Raw genomic sequence first — 13,993 nt, 5'->3', positions numbered from 1 at the left:
CATGCCCTCCATTAATCGAACCTCGATGACTGACTTAGGGACTATTATGAACTGGATTTCTAATTCAGTTGATATGTCTCCCTCTGTCTTCCCAGAAAGTAAAAAACCATCGTCCTCTGGCCCCCTGTTTCTCATCTACCTCACAAAAAGTGAAGAGTAAGTGTAAAGCATTAGAATCTACAGTGATATATAAACAGTCATTCAGAGAACATCAATCTCTCTGTAATACTGCCCGGGCCGAGTATGTAAGCACTACTATTTCAAATGCTCAAAATTGCCCTAAAGTCCTGTTTAACTTGGTTAAGGAACTTTCTGGTGCTGTTTGTCAAGCTCCACAACCAATTCTATTAGAATCGCAATGTAAGGAGCTTGCAATATTGTTTCTTGATCAAGTGGAGCAGATCTATTCCAGATTAAATATCTCTATGACTTTTACTTCACAACAATGCATGGTCACTACTGTTTTATCAAATCCTGGAATTCAGTTAGAGGTTCAGGAGGAGACCAGCATGAATAAACTTGAACAATGGACTCTGTTTGACACGATTTCTTTTAATCGTGTTTTTAAAAGTGTTAAATCAGGTTCCCCTCAGGACCCGCTTCCTATTACTATACTGCAAAAAATGGACTTACCTGTTCTAGAGCAGATTAAGGGGCTACTCAATGCCTCCATAGGCAAAGCCCTGATTCCTCCTGAATGGAAGCATGCAATGGTTCTTCCACTGTTAAAGAAACCTAATGCTGACCCAGCCCAACTTTCCAATTTTCGACCCATTTCCCTGCTCCCAGTTTTCTCCAAGTTATTGGAGAAACATGTGAATTCGCAACTAACTCACTATGTGGAATCCCATAAGCTCTTACACCCATCTCAATCAGGGTTTAGAGAAGGGTACTCTACAGAAACCACACTTCTGGTAGTGAGTGAAATGTTGCGTAGTCATTTGGACGTTGGGACACTGTGGCACTCATACTATTAGATCTGAGCGCCGCATTTGACACGGTGTCCCATACTGTGCTCTTGCAAACACTTCGATCCATTGGTGTGACTGGAGTTGCTTTGAGATGGATAGCGCAATTTTTGTCTGGTCGTACATTTCAGGTTTCCTCTTCTAAAGCAGTCTCTAAAGTCCATGCCTCCCCTTACGGAGTGCCACAGGGCCAGATTCTCAGCCCTTTATTGTTTAACATGTATGGTAAACCATTGGCTGACATTGCTGAGGAGGCAGGACTGTCATTTTTTTCCTATGCTGATGACACCCAAATAGTCTTCTCCCTTTCTGCCAAAGGAGCCTTCGGGCCCTCTTCTCTTCAAGATGGATTGAGTAAAATCATGCAGTGGATCCAAGTCAATTCACTTAAGCTTAATGGGGAGAAGACAGAGGTGCTTATCCAAGGGAAAAATAAAGAATTCTGGGGCTCCCAACACTGGCCTCCTGAATTGGATGTCACCTCTCGCCTGGACTACGGCAACATCCTTTTTCTTGGAGCCAATAAGGAGGTTATTTATAAATTACATATTGTCCAAAATGCTGCTGCTCGCCTGCTCTGCCAGATTCCTAAATTTTCTTCTGTTTCTAGTTCCTTGCGCGATCTAAACTGGTTGAAAGTGGAGAATCGCATTAAATTTAAGACCTTAACCTATATGTATAGGTTTAAAATAGGTAAGGCCCCTCAATATTTGAGATCCATTGCTCAATTGTATGTCCCTCCTTGTCCTCTTTGCTCAGCCAAGCAGACAAAATTTGTGGTCCCAAGGTATAGATTATCCAGGGTAGGCGGTCGATCCTTTTCTTATTTGGGGCCTACTTTGTGGAATTTCTCTCCCTCTGCCTTTAAGGAATGAGCCTAGCTTTGGGCAGTTTCGTAGGATGTTGAAAACCTGGCTTTTTAATCAATAGGTTTCCATCTTTCGTATGTTCGCAGACCTTTTTTCAGGTGGCACCGGGAAACCCTTGGGTAGCTGGGCGCCTTATAAAACTAAATAACATAACATAACAATCTACTTGTGTTTCAGCCTCTTGTTTGCATTGGGGGGACCAGTCAAGTCGGAGACCTCTTACACACCACATATGAGCTAAAACAAAACTCCGGCATGATGCTATTAGGGAACAAAAAGAAAAGACAGCGTATTTAAGGAGCTTTGGCTTATGTTTTTGCATTACATTTTAGAATTGTATTTTATTATTTTATGAAAGGAAAGGTTTATTGAAGGTTTGCAGTGACTTGCTATGGGTTGTTTTGTATGAGGATGTACATTGTGTCTACCCTCTGTTCCTAGATGCCTCAATGTTGTATAGATAGTGGGTAAAAGAAGAGAGAAGCAAGATATTTATTTGGAAAATGCAAATAATCTAGGTTTGTGGAGTCAATGTCTTGCTTTCACTGGATTCTGTACATTGACTGCCAATGTACATAAATAATTCATATAAGAAAATGAACCTAGCACTTTTTCTTTTGTAGCCTCATCGCCGGAAGAAACCATTCATAGAGAAGAAGAAGGCTGTAACCTTCCATCTAGTACACAGGAGCCAGAGAGATCCATTGGCTGCCGATGAAACTGCGCCTCAGAGAGTCCTGCTGCCTACTGAAAAGGTGTGTTTTAGCTATCATTGATATTTTGCAATGTGGGTGGAGCTAGGTAGAGCCATATAATCTAGAGATCTCAAGATGTTATAATATAATGTTCCTTGCACTACCAAATGTGATTATAATGCTTTTCAGATCAAAGTATTCTTGTAGAAAAAAATCTAGTGGATACCCCTTCTGAAGAGACTTTCTGTAGAAACCCATTTCCAAAGATGTTTTGAATTGCACTACTTTCCAAAGTTGCAGGACCCTACCTAATGAATGTCTTTCATGTTGGAAAATTGCCTGAAGGCCTGTTTTTTCAAATCTGTATTAAATGGAGGATTTCGTCGTCTCTTAAAGGGGTGGTGGGTGAAAAATACTTTTTTTTTCTTTTCTTCCTCTCCTTTTTTTCTTGCACTAAATGCCTTCCCACTGCCATTTTGTTTTGCTCCTTAGAGGTCCATAGTCTGTTTCGCCGTGCATAACACCACACAAAATCTAAAATTCTATTTTACATGCATTTGCATAACCTTTCAGTTTAGTAATAGGGTATTTGTAGCCTTTTTTATTGTAGTCCTTTATAGAGCAAGGTCACCAATAGCTTTTTGGCTTTGAAGATAAAATTACGAAAATGGTATTAGGCTGTATGCACAAAGCATTTTTGTGGTTGCAAACACTGGGGTTTGGAGTTTGTGACTTCAGAAAGGCTTTTTGCAATGTTTTAAGACCATTTCGCGATTAAGTTACAGAATTACAAATTAGGCCTAGAAGGGGAAGCAAATTGGTATTTCGAAGGGCCATAGTTTGAGACTATTTCTAAACATCGATTTGAATGGAACACCCCTTTCAAATCACTGTTTTTTGCAACCGAAAATTAGTTGCAAACCATTGAAGTTTTACCGTCTTCCAACTTGGAGGCATAAATGATAAGGTGTTCCCTTGGGAACCCTTCTGCTTAGTGAATGTAAAAAAAAAGTTTGCTGAGGAGTAGGCAGTGTCTCTGGAACCACTGTCTCCTCTCAAACAAGTTTTAAATTCTTTCAAATTGTTTTTTAAATGCAGCTGTTTCCTTCAAGGAAAATGGGCTGCATAAAAAAATTAAATAAAATTAAAAGCGATGACCGATATGGTGGTCTGTTGACCCCAGTAGGCCACCATTACTTTAATGGCCACCCATTGTAGCGAGTCACAATTTGCGATCTACCTCTTGAATATGGATCACGTAGGCCAAAATGCGTGCGACTACGATACGTAATTTTGTGAACAGATTTATCTTTACATTGGTTAGTTCAAATTCCATACTGGTTGCAAAAATACTAGCCGCAATTTGCAACCAGTGTTTTGTACATGTGGAACTTAACATTCTACCTGTACCTTGGCATTAAGTTCTTTGCGGCATCTTCAGGCGTCACCTCAACAGGTTAAGTTATGCATAATTCTGTGAGGTAATAAAAGACGGTTACATCCAGTGGCGGCTGGCAGGGAACGGGGGTGGTTGGGCAGGGGTCAAAATATAAAAAATAAAAACACTTTCCTCCTCACAGCTGCCGCCGTCCCTCCTCTGTTGTTGCTTTAACCCAGAAGGAGAAAGCTCACAGGCTCCCCTAAGCCAATCACAACGATGCAAAGCAGCATTGTGAATGGTCTGCGTGCCATGGTTCGGTGCTCTGATAGGGGCCTTGAAAGCCTGTGCATGTTTCCCCACCAGGCTGTGTATTACAGCCTGGTGGGGAACATGCAAAGTGCGTATGATGGCCGGCCAAACCGTCTTGCGCGCCTAAAGAGTGTGCAAACCACTTCTCCCCAGGCTCTGACACCAACCCCACCCTAACCCAGCCCCGTAGCTATGATAATAAAATGTTATTATCATTTTATTTGTCCTACTCTGACAGCAATAGACCGATGCTCCTCCGCCTTAGATGAGGAGCCGACCCTGCTAGCATCGCTCAGGGTTTTATTAGAGGAGTTAAGCACTGAATAATCAGTGGGAGAATTTACAAAATAGTCCTCATCCAATTATCATCTTTCCGCTGATGCAGTAAACTCTACATACTTTATAAGCAGCCATCATTTGTGGAGTTTAGTTAGTTTGACCCCACTCCTCCATAATTCTTTGCCTTATGGAAGAGGTACTATTATAAACCGAAGACCCATTACAATATCTGCTGCTACTTGAACTGGCACTATAGCAGCTTTTCCCAAACTTTGGGTTGAGAGACAGTTTTTAGTGAGTCTGGAAGGTCTACGCAATAAATAAAAATGCCTTTACGTTTTGTGTTTATCCTATCACATTTGCAGCTGCTTCAAACACGGTGGTGCTTATTCTTTTGATGTGGGTTGGGCTTTTCTTTTCTTTCTCTGACTGCAAAGTGAGAGGATATTTTAAAGTGAAAGATGTGATAATCTTGCTGGAGAACAAGGAGTGTGAAAAGAAAGACTATATATATATATATATATATATATATATTTTTTTTTTTGCAACACACAACGAAATGTAAATGCCTGTAAATGAACTGTATGCATTCCGATTTTAATAGGGCAGAACAAATCAAGACACTTTACTTGGTGATGCACAAATGACAAATATTCCAAGAAAGTCGATTTTCACACTGTATCATTTGTGTGCTATATAGGTTTGCCAGTAAAACTGTGTGTGCAAAGTTAGTTTCCATTTCAGTGCAAAGCGTGCTGAGTGTAAATGACAATGCACCACCATATGATGCTTTAGTTACAATCAAAAACTGCCCAGCCTCCTGTCCATCAAAGGTAGGTGAGTCGCAAAAGTTGTGGTTTTAAAAAAAGTTTGGGAACTACTCATAGTATTGATCTTAAAGTAGTAAGGCTATACGTTTTTATCCCAAGATGTCTCAATTCCTAACATGACCCCACCTTTCTCTTAAAGTTCAAATTCAAATGAAGTATCCATGTGACCCACAAAAAATGGCACACAGCACCTCCAAATTGACAGCATAGTCATTTCACAGGTTTCCTTCCCACCAACTCCAAACCCCGCTGAAGTCCGACACCTTCAATAGAAAGAAATTAAAGCCAACTCGTTGTTAATCAGACATAATTAAGTAAATTTTCAATCGAATATGTAGTCTAAAGTAGTACTTTAAAATACATCTCGACAATCTAAAAAACAACAACAAATCCAATTTTGGGAGTTTGGTGGCAGACTGATGAAGCACCCCTCGCTTGGAGCTGCTTTCCATCATGATTAGGTAGTGTAAATGTGTTACATCATCTTGAATCGGTCTTCAAGTATCCTTTTCTTTGTTCTGTATCTTCTTTGGGCTCCTCGCTTTACCACGTCTTATGTCTGCCTTCATATGTTTACACCAGTAGCAGGCATCTCCAGCAACCTTCCTAATTTAGCTGGGGCCAGGTACAATATGCTCCTAAGACTGTGGTGAGGAAGCGTTCCTGCCAAAGAGTTTCCTTGTCTCTATATAGAAATGGGCGCAACTGATATTTCTATGTTCAAAGAATAGGCTAAAATAAAACCCCAATCTTTACGGACTTTTTTCTTTTATCCGTTGCGTTGTACTATCCTTCAACTCCCTTCTTCATGACATAGTAGCTTGTGATATATGATGGAATGTAATTATTGTGTCATCGCAGTTGTTTGCCTGTTGTCAGAATCTCGGAATGAAATCTAGTGCAAGTATCTAGAGGCCTTTTTTGCTTTTTCCTTTGGATAGGCTGAAAATAAGCAATGAGTTTTTTTCAAGGATTAACTTGGAATCATTATTTACTTGTAGGAGTTTTTTAAACACATCTCGAAAGTGTTCCTCCAGGTCCTTTTTCATGATTTCATAGCTAATTCCACAAATTTGTTTTGCTTCAAGAGGTTCCTTTTCGGTAGTACTGTACAAACCTATTGATGATTCTACTGCAGTTGCTTACTTAATGAGATCAACTATCAGTTTGGTGAGCTCTTGCAATAGTTACTGCAGAATTAGAAAGGAAGAGCTGGAAATTTTCTGTATTGCTAGGTCTTGCTTATTCATGTCATTGAATATCATGGATGACCCCCTTCATTCCACAACTCTATCTCTGCTCTACCCCGTATGTTCATTCCATTTATTTATTTCAGCTCAAGTCCATACATATAAGCCGAATCGAAATAAAAATAGAGCAACATTAAAAGAATAGAGAAAGCTTCAAAAATATTTCATATTTGTCTAAAACAAAGATAGAGAAAAAGGCCATAAATATTTTTTCCAGTACTTCCGTGTGGATCATATAAAAGCAGCGGGAAAGTGTTATTGGCCCCAGTTAATAACTGTGACTAGATCTAGTCTGCTTCCAAGCACGGACAATGTAAAACACCACTTTTTTTATACACGTCTTCTGAGTCTGTCTGTAGGCAAAGTAACAGAGCCTTGCTGTATCTTCTGTTATTTTGGATTAAAAATGATGGTCTAAAAATGTTCCTTTGCATAGAGGCAGTAAATGAGCAGAAAGTGGAAAACTCTCTCTCAGCCACCATGATTACACTTACATTCATCTCTGGTCTTTCGACCGTTTGTTTGTGTAAGACAAAACTGGGAGGGTTTCAAGTCTGAATTTTAAAACCTGCTGCCGTTTTTCTTCCTGGAATAATAAACTTCTATTTGGTTCAAATATTGGGATTGACTTGGTGAGAGAGTATGAATAGAGTGAGCAGCTCGTTGATGATGCCGAATAATTGCACGTCGACCAGATGCCACATTTTGGCAGTTTTGTAACTCTTAGTGGACATTGAGCTTTGGTTGGTCCAGAAATCTGTACACAAATATTGGCTAGGGTTGTGGCTTCATTGACTAGCCAATAGATCTTTATGTGGTCGTGGATTGCAGGAATATCCAGGAGCACGTCTTTATAATGATACAAGGTCTTGTGCGTCTGAAGCATGACCAAGTACAGGATGGGCTTGATGAGAGTTGATGATGCAGTGCCCCCGGAGACCCAACTCGCTGTTAAGGCCTGCCACCAAGGACCCTGCCTAGATGTATCAGCCAATGTAGGAATTTATTCTCTGCTACTTTGTGGTTCTCAGCCTTCCTATAACCTGATAGTTTCACCCGTAAAACCCAGCTGGGATTGCCTTTGCTTTATTACTTTAATGGCAGGTTCAAGAGATCGTACAGCAAAGTTGTTGAAAAAACGGATGATAGTACTTGTGTAGGTCATTTTCTCGTTAAAACGTATGCCCAAATAGTCAAATAATTTTACTCATTCCAGATTTACTCTATGTATTGCAAACGTCGATTTCAGCTGTCTTAATTGTTGGATTATCGTAGATTTTGTTATATAGATTGTTAGCTTTTTGCTAAGACATTAACTTTTAAAACCCGAGGTAGCTACTGCATCAAGCTCTCAGTTTGTAATAAGATAATATTTCAGCCTTATTGATATTGCTGTGCATTCCAACACTATCATATAAGTTTGCAGGCCAGGTCTTGGCTCCGCAAGAGAGCAGGTCAACAGCCTGTGATAAGAGGACAGAAAGACTGAAAGGATTTGACCAGGTAGACGTATGTGGGATCTTTGCAGCCCAGTTGTTTTACATAGAATTAGGGACCCATTTCAATTAACCACTGGAGGCTGAAAACCATTCAGGATATTGTTGCAGTCTTCGGAGTTTTGAACATGGAAGTGAAAATATCTGTTACTCCAGTCTCATGAAATGATTTTGGATGCAAGTAGCCTCTTTGATGAAAATTCTCATTATTTTTAACAAGTCTCTCCGTCACAATTGTAGAGTTCAGTGAAATAAAGAAAAGTCTGCCTGCTAAGAGAATCAGCTACCCTTGGTGAACTACTTTGCTTTCAATCTGGTTACAGAACTGGATATGGCTATTTGTAGTCTCAGGAGACAAGACCATTGCTACTCTTGCCTACAGCAGTTCTTCACTACTCTCTCACAGACCCCTGGGCTGCTTTTAATAACCTCTTGTATGTCACAAAGTCAGCTTTAATCTCAGCGAGACTCATGATCTTGATCTCAGCGAGACTTATGATCTTGATCTCATTTGGGATGAGGGTGTTAGAGTGCCCTAGTCTTGTGTATAAGGGTAACCTTAATTAATTTGACGAATGTCATTGTTAAAATGAACTTCAGAGAAGATTCCTGGCATTTGAAAGCTCACAGCAACACTGTATGTTGTTTTTTGTCTGGCACTGTGCCTCATTAAGCTTGTCTTGCTGAATTTCACCAAAGACAACCTCTGTTGCTGTGCTAGGTGAGAAATTCGGAAGAAGGCATAGGACATGATGTGAACAGTCGTTATTTCTCATAATAGACTAAAGTATAAGCTTTCTTGCTTATAATCCTCTTTGTCTGTTTTTCCACCTCATATTCTCGATTTCCTCCTAGCCTCCAGCAGGGATCTGCTGCACTTTTCTCTTTGCTTATGGTACTGACTCTCCGAATGTAGTGTTTGCAGGATAAAAAGGAACCATAAGGAAGAGGTACTTTACATTATACCAAAAGAGATAAAGTTGCTTTCAGAACATTCCTGATAAGCTTGAGGCAATGGAAATATGAGTATCGCTGTATTTTCCACTATGAATCCTTCACCATCGAAATGGAGCAGAAATTGTGGTACGAGCACAGTCCTGTGTTGCAACACTAGAAATTTTAACGTACCTCCACCTAAAGTCTCTGTGTCATAGAAGTGCCTCTCATGTGCCTCAAACTACTAAATGAAAACCTAATAGGCAGCATTTACTTACCCTAACATAAAATAATTAGCACACATCACCTAGAAGCAGTCACCCTTTGAAATCACTGTATTACTAGTGGTTACGCAATCTTTTTTCCTTCCTTGATCCATTTTGACAAAAACACATTTACTCTCCTCACTGCTATTAATTCTAACGCCCAGCTGCTGAAGTGAGTTAGTTGCGTTCAAGGCTAAATGGCCCCATCCGCTAACAGTCTGAGAACAAACGGAGCTGGTAGTGGTGACACGGAAGGACACGAGGTATTTAAGTAACGTGGCTAGCTGTGAAAAAAGTGCTTAAATAATATTTAATAAATCTTTTCCTTCCTTCCTGCTTTCCAAATATGCTAGTACTGAGGTCCCTTATGTGAACTGAAGAGAAGGAAGGGACGGTACAAAAAGAATTGACTGGAAACATCCTATACAGCAATACAAGACTTCTGTTGCATTGTGTGAAGGGACTGATACGTAGTTTCACTGTATGGAGTATGCAAGAAATTAGGAAAATGTTAGAGGAAGAAGGGAGGAGTTTAAAAGACTGTCCGGTCGACATCCAGGAATGATGAGTGACCGCAAGCAAAATTAAGTTATGGCTAGAACGTATAATGAATAAAAGCCAGTCTAGGGGCCACACGACATTATCAAAAGTAAGCAACTACTTGTGCCACCTAGAATATCCAAAGCCAATCTGAGAGGAACAGTGGAGTAAAACAGAAGAAAATCATTGACTGTTACAGCAGTAGCCCTCAAATTTGCCTGTGATAATCAAAGAGCACAGCACCCCTCCTCATCCACACCTATCCATACAATCCAGGAAACTTAAAAGCAGCATGACTAAAATCTAAACCCAGGATCGTTGCAGTTGAAACATTGAAAGCATATGATGAAGCAAACATTATGCATACCCTATAGGCTTTTTCATCCCCATGTTTTTGTAGGGAGGCTCAATTCACACTGAGCCACTGGTGGGAGATAGCTAAGGGTCCATCATTGTCATGGGCAAGATCTCTCCTAAAATTGGAGAACATACAATAAAAACATCTAGGTCTGAACCCCACTATAGGACTATATTAAGGGACATTGACCCTAATTGGGGACCGAAACATTTGATGAGGTTTATCTCATCTGACTGACTCTGCCTTCATTGGTGGGTCTCAGTGAATGCTAACCTTGCCCCATCTCCCCTTTCTCGAACCCAGGGCCCTGTCTCTAAAATATGGTACCTCCTTTTCCCTAGTTTGAGTTTCCAACTGGCAGTAGAGTTTAGCTCACAGAAAATCTGTTGTTCGCATTTGACTATTGTATTGTTTCCTCCTGCTTACTCTTTCCTAGCATTTTATTTCCCTATATGGACAGGTGAATGCAAAATTAATTGTGCCTAGTTGTGCCTCCTTACCTCCCCTAGACTCATTGCGATTTCTGGACCGATCACAGTCCATCAAATCAGGTCCCCCACTCAATCTTCTTCTCCCAGCCAAGGTGAGCACTTGGAGTCCTCACCTCATCTCTCTTCTGATTGAACTGCTGAACTCTTCCCTATGCGAGGGGCTTATACCTAAAGCTGAAAGCATGCAATAGTGCTCCCATTTAAACCCGTCTCTCTGCTGCCCATTCTCTCCAAGATACAGGAGAAGCATGTCAACACCCAACTCACCTCATTAGTGGAAGCCCAGAATGCCCTTCATCCCTCCCTGTCAGGATTCAGAGCTGAGCATAGCACTGAATCTGCGGTACTTGGCGTCAGAGAAACACCTCAGACGGCTCCTGGAGATGGGTGGCAGAACTGCATTTATTTTACTAGACGTCAGTACGGCTCTCAGCACTGCCTCACAACATTCTCATTGAAAGGCTTGCACAATTTGGCTTCCAGGGCACTGCATTGGCCTGGTTATCCTCCTTCGCAAGCTTCAGGTCTTTTCAGGAAATGTGGCGTCTAGCACACATTCACGTATTTCCAGAGTCCCGCAGGAATCTGCCCTCAGCCCTATGCTTTTCTACATTTGTGTCCGCCTTTTGGCAGACCTAGCGGAAAGCTGTGTTCTTGCCCTCTTTTCATATGCGGACGACACCCAGATTATTTTCTGTCTATTGTCCGTACGAGACGCTACCTCGGAAGACCTCAATTCCTGCCTCAGCCTTGTCTCCACTTGGATGAACTTCAACTCTTTAAAGTTGAATGGTGATAAGACCGAGGCTATGGTATTGGATAAGAATCCCCACCTCTAGGGGCCTCAACCTTGGCCTACCTAGCTGGGGGCTTTTCCCGTACTTACCCTAAATGTGAAGAAACTTGACTTCTGGTTAGACTCCACTCTGTCCATGAAGCCGCAGGCAGCTAAGGTAGCCTCCTCGTGTTATGCCATTATGAAGTGGCTTAAACAGATCTTGTGGATCCTTCTCTTCCCAAAGAACCGTCATCCAAGCCAGGATTCTGTCCACGTTAGATTACCGTAAAATCTTATATTTAGGAGAAGGCAACACCATGATCAAACACCACCAGGTGGGTCAGAACTCTGCCGTCATTCTTCTGTGTCTGGAATCCTCCATGACTTTATTTGGCTCATAGTGGACAAGCATATTAATTTCAAGGCACATTGCCACATGAGTAAAATCAACTCTCACTTGGGACCGAAGTACTTGCAAAATCTGCCACCCCCTACCAGGCCCCCCCTCCCCCCCACCCTTTGTGTTCAAGCAACTAATCTCTCTGTAAAGCTCATAGTTAGGCACACCCAAGTGGATGGCTGCTTCTTTTCGTCTCTGGCCCCCAAGTTATGGAACACTGCCCCGGAGTCTCTGAAATGTTGCACCTCTCTAATCACCTTCTGCAAGGAGTGAAAACCTGGTTATTTTAAGTATCCTTCCTAAGCTGTCTTGCCTGTCCTCTAAGCACTGGGAAACCTAATGGGTAGTTAAGCGCTATACAAGAACTCAATAATAATAGGTATGTGGTCTGTAAAGCTTGTCTTTTTATAGTGTTAAATATAAAGTTGTTTAAAAAAAAACATTGAAATGATGTGAAAGAAAACTGTACTCCTGGTTCTTTAAACAAAGGGATGGAGTTGAATACAGCCATACACCTTAATGAAGAACCACTCCATAGGAATTAATTAATGAGCTGATATGTGGTTTTAGATGCTAACAGTAATGGAAAAATTCGATGTCAAGGACTACTGGAGATAGTCTTTCAGTGATCTATTTCTTAGCAATATCCCTCAAAGACTGTGCATGTTTGAATCCTGGGGGACAATATACCATTGTTTTTTAATTGCAGATCTAAAAAGAATGAATGATTTACAAAACATGAGAACATAATTGCAATATCAGTTCAAAATCAGGAGCTTTTTTTTGCACATTGTGCATGTCTTTGCAATTTTCTTTGGGGTTAAAGGGATTTTGAGTGATAAAAACTTTCGGGACCATCAAGTCTACCACTTCCCTTGAGTATTGTTTAACAACAGTAAGGGATTTGACCTCTGTGCTGTTAATTATGGACAAAGTTGGAGACCCCGCTATAGGGGGTTACATGGCATTAATCTGTGCGGGTACTGACCTTTCCTGCATATATCCCAAGGCGGCAATACTGTGGCACTCCAGTTGGATAACCAAGTTACTCCCTTTGAAAAGTTGACTCTCCACAAGTAGCTAAAAAAATCAGCTGAGGTTAGAAACGTAGAAGCAGAATTACAAAGAACATAACACTCCATAAACTTGATGAGCAGTCACTGATGTATCTTTAAAGAAGAATATAATTTTTATTTACATATACGTTAAAAAAAGCAGTTCAGTTGTAAGCTTCAAAGAAAACCAGACTGCTCTAACACATTCAGGTAGTGACCTATGATACAACCCTTTTTAAGGTGCTACGAGCTAGGCACTTATTTTCTATAAGATCGGACCTATAGCCAATAATAACCTAGGGTGAAACTTACTCTTGGACTTGGTGATTCGTCAGACATTTCTACTACACTTTACAATCTCTTGATGTTCCAGTCAACGAGATAGATAGTTGCGAAATTAAAATACTGTTGCATTCTATTATTTCCCTTCTGTGATGTTCCTGATTATTTATTTATTTCCTTGTTGGAACTAGAACCTGGCTCCTGCGTGAGCCTCCCTGGTTCTATGTTCCAGATTCCCTGTTTGGCAGTTTGATCCTGCTCTCCTCCTTCCTGGATGCTCTGTGCCTTTCTCTTCACCAATTAAACCTTTTTATTGGATTTCAACGTCTTGGTTCATACTTTACAAATTGGCGACGATTGGAGAACCTGAGGAACATTTCTGCAGCATTACAAGGCACAGGTGCGAAATATTCCTCTTCAAAAAAACGAACCGGCCTACCTCTTCGTTTTCTACATTTTCGGACCGCTGTTTAAAAAGTTCTCTACTTAAGCGTCCGATCGCCAGCTTCCTGGTATGTACTCTTCAGATTTTATGAATTTTCTACGTTTCTTCTAATTTGCCGAGATCTGCCACTGCCGTTACCATAACCACCATTTCTTCGACGACGTCACGCGCTTCTGGTTGCCATAACCACCAACCAGCATTCTTTCAGCCAACGCAGCGCGCTCAACGCGTCACCTTGTTTTTAACGCTGATGCGCCTTGTTTTCTTCTTGCCCCACGTCACAAAGCAGCGTTCAGAGCCTCGTAACGTCGGCCCTGTATGACGCCAGTCTTGCTGTCCGCGCAGTGTAGTGCAAGAGGAAGTCC

At 41.1% G+C, this 13,993-nt stretch overlaps 1 protein-coding gene across 1 annotated transcript in view; it reads left to right on the top strand.

Moving 5' to 3' along the window:
• Positions 1 to 13,993, top strand: part of LTV1 (LTV1 ribosome biogenesis factor) — a 235,808-nt gene that overhangs the window by 32,181 nt on the left and 189,634 nt on the right. The window contains exon 2 of the mRNA XM_086927165.1: positions 2,461 to 2,592. Within this exon, the coding sequence (XP_086783291.1) occupies positions 2,461 to 2,592 (132 nt within the window). The remainder of the gene's footprint in view (positions 1 to 2,460; positions 2,593 to 13,993) is intronic.

Source organism: Lissotriton vulgaris, chromosome 6, assembly GCF_964263255.1.
Source record: "Lissotriton vulgaris chromosome 6, aLisVul1.2, whole genome shotgun sequence".
In the NCBI taxonomy this organism is placed as follows: domain Eukaryota; kingdom Metazoa; phylum Chordata; class Amphibia; order Caudata; family Salamandridae; genus Lissotriton; species Lissotriton vulgaris.
Note: the sequence above shows the minus strand (reverse complement) of the source record. Positions and strands in the feature narration are given on the sequence as shown.